This window comes from Carcharodon carcharias, chromosome 26 (genome assembly GCF_017639515.1).
Source record: "Carcharodon carcharias isolate sCarCar2 chromosome 26, sCarCar2.pri, whole genome shotgun sequence".
NCBI classification, from domain to species: domain Eukaryota; kingdom Metazoa; phylum Chordata; class Chondrichthyes; order Lamniformes; family Lamnidae; genus Carcharodon; species Carcharodon carcharias.
This window is the reverse complement of record NC_054492.1, coordinates 25,140,826-25,149,324: the sequence shown is the minus strand read 5'-3', so window position 1 is coordinate 25,149,324 and position 8,499 is coordinate 25,140,826. Positions and strand designations below refer to the sequence as shown.

Below are 8,499 nucleotides of genomic sequence, written 5' to 3'. Positions count from 1 at the left end.
AGATCAGTATTCATGGTGTCCTGGGAGTATGTCTGGCTTGTCAACTGGGAACTGTCAGTTGTGTGATGGTAGAAAAGGAAGACTTGCATTTACATAGTGTCTTTCACAATCACTGGACACCCCAAAGTTATTTATAGCCAATGAAGTACTTATGAAGTGTATTCACTGTTGTAATGTAGGAAACAGGGCAGCTAATTTGCCCATCACAAGCTCCCACAAACAGCAATGAGTTAATGACCACATCATCTGTTTTTGTGAGGTTGATTGAGGGATAAATATTCATCCGGATACTGGGGAGAACTCTCCTGCTCTTTTTCCAAAATGGTGCCATGGGATCTTTTACCTACACTTTTTTTGCAAAAATATACTTTACTCATAAAATATTTAAAAGAGCATTACAAGATATTTTAAAATGGTCATTACAGAAAGTGCAATGATTCTAATGTGCTACATAGATCATATTGCACTCTGAGGTGTTTTAATACAATTGTGATACATTTAATATTTACTGTATACGTTCAATGTGTGTCATACAGCCTGAGGGATTCTGTACAATTTCTAGCCCCTTGGTGCACTCTGGCTGAAAGGCCTTAGACAGTGACCTTCCCCCATTGCACCTCTACAGTGGCTGCCCCAAGATTTAATGCATCCCTCAGCACCTAGCCCTGGACCTTGGAATGTGCCAGTCTGTAAAAATCGCACTGCACTGGAGGTTTCTGGCAGACCAAAGAGCAGCTGTCACCGAGTTGATGATCCTCCAGCTGCAGTTAATGTTTATCTTGGCGTGTGTCCCTGGGAATAGCCTGGAGAGCACAGAATCCTGTGTCACAGAACTGCTCAGGATGAACCTTGACAAAAACCACTGCATTTCTCTTACAGAGGAGATTCATCAGGATGTTGCCTGGGCTGGAGCATTTCACCTATGAAGAGAGACTACATAGGCTGGAGTTGTTTTCCTTAGAGCAGAGAAGGCTGAGGGGGGACCTGATAGAGGTATACAAAATTATGAGGGGCATAGATAGGGTAGATAGGAAGAAACTTTTCCCCTTAGCGGAGGTGTCAGTAACCAGGGGGCATATATTTAAGGTAAAGGGCAGGAGGTTTAGAGGGGATTTGGGGAAAAATGTTTTCACCCAGAGGGTGATTGAAATCTGGAACTCAATGCCTGAGGGGATGGTAGAGGCAGGAACCCTCACAACATTTAAGAAGTATTTAGATGAGCACTTGAAACGCCATAGCGCACAGGGCTACAGGCCAATTGTTTGAAAATGGGATTAGAATAGATAGGTGCTTGATGGCCAGCATGGAGACAATGGGCCGAAGGGCCTGTTTCTATGCTGTATAACTCTATGACTCTATGGTCTTTTTTGAAAAGGCACATTCCTGAAGGAGGTGGACAACATTCTCTTCCCAACAACAGCCACCTTGAGGGCAACGTGCGGAGCGGGTGAGACTCCGGGCATGCATGAAGGATCTTTCGGTGAGGGCTTTTCTCACCACCAGCCAAGCTATGTCTTGGTGTATATTAGAACGTTCTGGCGATGAGGAATTCACCAAATGACTTTGACAGTCTGCTCAGGGAACCATCCAGCAGGATCCACCATCTCCTTTTCCTGCAGAGCCTTTAGGGCATTATGTACAGACCAGCACCCGATGGACTTGTGGTCAAAGTTGAGAGAACAGACATTAACATTTCATCTGAAGGACAAGCACCTCTGACAGAGCAGCTCTCCCTCAGTACCACACTGAAGGGTCAGCCTAGATTTTGTGCTTTATGAAGTTCCATAAATGTTAGTAACGGGGACATAATCGTCGACAATGCACAGAAAATGGCTCAAGTCAGCGAGTCTTCATCACATCCAGTTCCTCAAATGGAAAGTATCACATTCTTTGTCCCACTGTGGGGCTGCGGTTTACCTACCCATTCGCAATCTCTACTTGCCGTTCCGGCATTGGCCACTATGTGGCCCCAAACACAAGGCGAAAAGAGCCCATCAGTTTATTAGAATGTCCCAGTCTGTGAGGCTCTGGACCCGCCTTGTCCAGAACTCTCAGAGAACCGAGAGTTTTTTTTAAAAAAAGGGCTCCTGCAGCAATCTTAAAATGACATTTTAGATCCCCTTTAATCTGATAATCCATTTCGCATTAAAAGGCAGATTAAAGAGTGTGAACGCGCATCCTATTCCCCAGGAGTGGAGTGAGGGAGTGGGGATTCTGTCCCGATTCCCGGAACATGGGTTCGCTGCTCTCACCCAGGATTGCTCGCTTAAGTTGCGCTTTGTTGGTGCTCTGTCCTTTTACGGAGGGAAGGTTGGGGGGCGCCCCTATCGAGAGAGAGAGAGAAGTTCACAACTTGTGGGAAAGAGAAGGTTTGATAACTGCTTGGTGCGGGGGGAGAGGGGAGACAATAATGACAAAAAATGCCTAATTGTTTGAATAATATCTCAACTCTGTAATCGTGTGACTGTGAGAGTGCTTGCTTGTGTTCAAGTCTGTTTTTGTATGTGTCTGTGTGTTTTGAGTATGTGTTCCTGTGTGTGTCTGAGTATTTGTGTCTGTGTCTGAGGTTTTGTATGTGTGTGTTTGAGTTTGTGTCTGTCTGTGTGTTCGTGTGTCTGAGTATTTGAGTCTGTGTGTGTGTGTCTGAGGTTTTGTGTGTGTGTGTTTGAGTTTGTGTCTGTGTCTGTGTGTTTGTGTCTGAGTATTTATGTCCCTGAGTGTCTGAGGTTGTGTGTGTGTTTGAGTTTGTGTCTGTGTGTGTGTGAGTATTTGTGTCTGTGTGTGTTTCTGAGGTTGTGTGTGTGTGTTTGAGTTTGTGTCTGTGTGTCTGAGTATTTGTGTCTGTGTGTGTTTGAGGTTTTGTGTGTGTGTTTGAGTTTGTGTCTGTGTCTCTGTGTGTTTGACTCTGAGTATTTCTGTCCCTGTGAGTGTCTGAGTCTGTGTGTGTGTGTGTCTCTGAGTATTTGTGTCCCTGTGAGTGTGTCTGACTCTCTGAGTGTGTTGGTCTGTTTCTGCAAGTGTTTGTGAGGTTTGCCTGTTCCCCTGTGAGAGAGGGGTTGGTGGGGGGGAGAGCAGGAACTGTATGCAAATAGATGGAGCCGAAAGCAGCTGATGAGAGGGGGCAGCGCAGTGTGTGTGTGTGCGCTTGATGAACGCGCTATGTTGTCAGATCGGGGGCCGTCCCAACTCATGATTCCCCCCCCCCGCCCCCCCACCTCCAATTCACCACACATCTCTGACAGAGAAAGAGACTCTGGGGCAGGATCGCTCAGTGCTCGCCTCTGCTGCACTGTGAAAGCAGCCGGGACGTTATTTGCAGAGTTGTGACATGTTCCAGGATCCCCAGCAGCATCGTGGTAAACTTTTAAAAAATAATTCCGTGTCCAAAACAGCGAAGGCGGAAACATGCAGAACCCGTGGAGCGGGAACACTGGTAACTTTCTTCAGACTCTGACAACCTTTCTTGCCTTTGTGCTAACTGAAGGATTGACTGGAGTTCAGGGCAAGGAACAGAAGAGATTCAGTGTACAAGGTATGTGCTTTGTTTCTGGTTAATGAACAAATAGCCCACGCGCAGCAACTTCTGCAAATTATATATATATTTTTAAAAATCCTATTTAACATTTGCGAATCGGTGAAGTGCCTGAGCTGCAGCCTCCCCATCTTCCTCGGTACTTTTCTCTTTGTTTTTAAATAAAAAAAATTGCAACATTTGTTAAGTTTCTGCATTGAGCGGCGCGCAGATTTAGACCAAATATTTTGCAAAAATTCCAGCCTCCCAGAAACTCCGAAGACATTTATGTACACAGATGACTGACAATTTGTGTTAATGTGTCATTGCAACGGCATCAACTTTATACCCTCGATCTTTTGATGTTCGTATTGTTGCTTTAAAAGATTGTTTAGTTTGGAGATTGCATTTAGCAGCAAACAGATTCCATTGTTCGCAACAATTTTGGAACTGATTGTTAAACCATTGAGAAGTATATTTCCAGTTTATCTGAGGTCAGGATGTATTTCTGTGGCCGTGAGTGTATTTTTTGACACGTTTCTCGTTTCCTTCTCAGAGCGCCCTCTTCAAACTCTGTCTCACCCTGAGCTGGTCCACCCGGTCAAAGTGGACCACCTTGGCCGTTTCTTGTCTCACGATGTGTCCCACCAGGTGAGGCGTCTGCATCGCCGGGAGCTGCCGGCAGAGCGGGGGCCCGGCACGGCCGTTCACTATAAGCTCTCTCACAGAGGACGCCAGCTGCTCTTCAACTTGACCATCAACCGAGCTCTCCTTGCTCCCGGCTTCGTGGCCGAGAGACGCTATGGGGGCATGAAAGGGGCTGCCATCAACCGCCTGAAGCCCGCTGGCTGTCACTTTATAGGGAGAGTGCAAGCAGCGGAGACTGGGGTAGCAGCCATCAGCACCTGCCGCGGCCTGGTGAGGACATCTGTAACTATTATCATTCTAACAATTAAGCTGCATTGAATTTCCATATCAGCCACCCAGATATTGCCCATAACAGTCAACATTTTCCCGACAACTTGCATTGACTTTTTCTTTATCAGTCTCAGCATTACTGGTAAGCTTGACGTTTATTGCCCATTTGCAGAAAGGAATCACATTTCAGACCCAGACCATAAACTCCATCCCCCACCCTATTCAACTCTGAGGAGTGTTCCCAACCCCAGGTGCGCTCTCTCTCTCTCACAATTTGCCTACTCCACCCTCTGTTACTTCATTCCCTTCGTCAGCCCATACGAACATAGAAAGATTTACATTACAGAAGGAGGCCATTCAGCCCATTGTGTCCATGCCAGCCAAAAAAAACCTACCAGTCTAATCCCACCTTCCAGCTCTCAGTCCGCAGCTCTATACGTTACGGTACCTCAACTGCAAATCCAAGTACTTTTAGAATATAACACGAGTTTCTGCCTCTACCACCCTTTCAGGCATTGAGTCCCAGGCTCCTCTGGGTGAAAAGATGACCCCACAATGTCCCTCCAGTCTTTCTGCCAATTACTTTAAATCTCTGTCCTCTGGTTATTGATCTCTCTGCTAATGTAAATAGGTCATTTCTATCCATTCTATCTGGGCCATTCATAATTTTTATACCTCCCCTCAGCCACCTCCGTTCTAAAGAAATAACCTCAGCCTACCTAACCTTTACTCATAGCTAAAATTCACCATTCCAAGCAACATAGAGTCATTACTGTACAGAAGGAAGCCATTCAGCCCACTGAGTCCATTTTGGCTCTCGATAGAGCAATTCAGCTAGTCTCATTCTCCCACTCTATTCCTGTAGCCCAAAAAAACCCTTGAAAATCTCTTCTGTTCCCTCTCTAGTGCAATCATACCCTTCCTTAATGCAGTGATCAGAGTTAATGCTTATTTCATGCCTTTGTCCCCTCCAGACTCAATTACCCCAACGCTCTGGCTGGCCTTCCATTCTCCACCCTCTGTAAACATCAGTTCATCCATGTTGCTCCCTGGACTGTATTTTGCACCAAGTTCCACTCACCCATCACTCCTCTCAATGCTGACCTTCATTGTCTCCCAGTCCCCAAAGTGTCTGATGTAAAACTCTCATTCTTGTGTTTAAATTCGCTCTTTGCTTCATCCTTCCTAACTTGACATCTCTTCCAGCCCAGTGTCACCTCCTCCACTCTCACAAACCCCTGGTTCATCTGGCTTCTCTGTAATTGACTTTCCCACCCTTTGCCCTCCCATGACTGGCCATACCTTCAGCTAACCAGACACCACAATCTGGAATTCCTCCCTTGAATATCTCTGCCTTTCCATCTCCATCTGCTCCTTAAGCCCACCTCTTGGACCAAGCCTTGGTCACCCTGCTTAATTGTTCCTTCTTTGGCTCAGTGTCCATTTCTCCTTATTCCTTCTAAGTTAACGGCACTATATAAGAACAATGCTACATACATGGGTACAGTACATGATTTATATCATTGCGCTAGGAATCCAGACCCTATCATGGCAATTTTTTTTAGAAAGCGATATAGGTAAAAGTCATAAAAACCCAACAGGTTCACAATTGCCCTTTAGGGATTGGAACTTGCCATCCTTGCCTGGATTGGCCTATACATAACTCCAGTCCAACCCTCCGCTATCCTCTGAAGAGATCTAGCAAACCTGTTGGGTAAAGAATAAGTTGATGTTGTCAGCATGTGTTTAAACGTAACTGGCAGATCTCGCCTGACAGGTAATCAGGAAATCCCCAGTTTCTAACGTGGAGCAGTGTTTAAACTGGCCTTTCCCTTGAAGGCCATTTCCAATGGGGAAAGTGGTCTCCTCCATCAGGAGTAAAACCTGAGGCTAATTTGGAGGGAGGTTTTGTTGATTCACAGCTATTTGTAAATCCCTTAGAAATAGGTAAAGTTATCAAAGTCAGAAAAAGCAGCCGCTTTCTTTCCTTTTTTATACTTAGTGTTTGACACTGAAGTATGACATCTGGAGTGTAATGAACTGAGAAATTTATATATGAATAGAATGGGCTTTTTAACTTTTCAACGTTTATTTTAAAAAGTTGTTTCTTTTTAGGATTTTTTTTTGGTCTTTACCAAATTCAGTGGTTTATTTTTCTTTCATCTATTCAAATAAGATCAAAAGCAGCTTAAAATTGTGCCAGAAGTTTACCTGCGAAAGAAACAGAAGCAACATAAACCTTTTCCTTGCGCAACCCTGCAGACAGGGTTTTTATTTCAGAGGTGATCTCATTGAGACACAGGGCGGAATTTTACAGCCCCTCCTGCCGGCGTGATTTTCCGGTGCTGCCGAAATCAATGGACTTTGGAACAGCTGGCCGTATTTTATGGCCCTTGCCTCTACCATGATGGGGGCCGTAAAATGCGGCGGGTCATTCAAAAGCCCATTGACTTTGGCGGGTCCGGAAAATCGCGCTAGTGGGAGGGGCCGCAAAATTCCGCCCATACACCCTGAAAGGGCTTGACAGGGTAGACACTTGAGAGGTTGGCTCCCCTGCCTGGGGAACCTAGAACACGGGGGTACAGCCTCAGGATAAGGGGCTGATCATAGGGAAACAGCAATGGCAAAATAATCCTATTAAACAATGTTTCCTACATTATAACAGTGACGATGCTTCAAAATTTAATTGGTTGTAAAAGCACTTTGGGATGTCTTGCTTAAAGCTATGAAAGGTGCTCTATAAATGCAAATCTTTCTTGCCTTCCTAAGGCGATCTGCCTTTGTCATGGGAATTCGTTAATTTCTAATGATGTCACAATATTATTGTGTCAGTAAGTGGCAGCACCTTCAATAAATGTCAAGATCATGCGGCTGAGAGCCAATAACACAGATAGGAAGCCCTACTCAATTTAACATCGCAGATTGAATTTCCAAATCCATATTAAGACACTGGAACTCAGTGCATACTCGGCACACAAACCGTTAAATACTATTTAGATAATTGCACCCACAAATACACACAGCACAGACTCGTTGTGCCAAATTTCCTGCACTTAAATACTAATTTTATTGCAAATAGCAGCTTGATTCAACAAGTGACTTAATCTGTTTCATTCAATAGATTAAAGTGCATTCATGGAGTTGAAACATGTATTCTCAATTTAGAAAGACTGGAATTTCAATAGTAATTTTGAACACCTGCAGATGTTAACATCATAGCTGAGAGGTAGCAGAAAATAGCTCAATGTTAGCAGGGGTCTATATTTACTGGGTAGCTTTCAAGTCTGGGCTATTTCTTGTAGCTGATGGAGTAGAGATATAAATTCACTCTGCAGCATGTGCTAAATATAGGTGAGAAGTTGATAAAGAAGTATTGGAAAAGCTCAGCAGGGCTGACTGAAAGAAATGGACTCACGTTATCAGAACTGAGAGGTTAAAACAATCAGAAAGGCTGAACAGGTTGGAGCACTTATCTCCAGAAAAGAAAAGGTTGAGGGGTAACCTGATAGATGTCTTTAAGGTTATGAAAGGGTTTGATAGGGTAGACATGGAGAGATTTTTTAACTTTTAGGCAAAACCTGAACTATGGGCCATAAATATAAAATAATCACTAATAAATCCAATTGGGAATTGAACAATAGAGTGGTTAGACTATGGAACCCACCACCTCAGGGATTGGGTGAGACAAATAACACTGATGCATTTAAGGGGGTAAGCACATGAGGGAGAAAGGAATAGGATACGTTGATGGGGTTATATAAAGAAAGGTAGCAGGAGGATTGTGTGAAGCATAAACAATGTATGGACCTGTTGGGCTGAATGGCTTGTTTCTGTACTGTAAATACCATGTAATATTGTGTAGTACCTTGGTGTACTGTCCAGCTCTCTTCATTTCTTTTCAGCATTTTAAATTCTCTTACTATGTGTTCAAAATCATGAAGGGTTTTAACAGAGCAAATAAGGAGCAACTGCAGTGACAGAAAGGTCAGGAACCAGAGGATACAGATTGAATGTGATTGGTAAAAGAATCAGAGACAACATGAGAAAATATTTTTTACACAGTGAATTCT

At 44.1% G+C, this 8,499-nt stretch overlaps 1 protein-coding gene across 1 annotated transcript in view; it reads left to right on the top strand.

Annotated features, from left to right (window-relative positions):
• Positions 1-3,390: 3,390 nt before the first annotated feature.
• LOC121270043 (A disintegrin and metalloproteinase with thrombospondin motifs 7) overlaps positions 3,391-8,499 on the top strand; it is a 168,518-nt gene continuing 163,409 nt past the window's right edge. The window contains exons 1-2 of the mRNA XM_041175365.1: positions 3,391-3,532; positions 4,068-4,429. Coding sequence (XP_041031299.1) covers positions 3,406-3,532; positions 4,068-4,429 — 489 coding nt within the window. The 5' untranslated portion in view covers positions 3,391-3,405. The remainder of the gene's footprint in view (positions 3,533-4,067; positions 4,430-8,499) is intronic.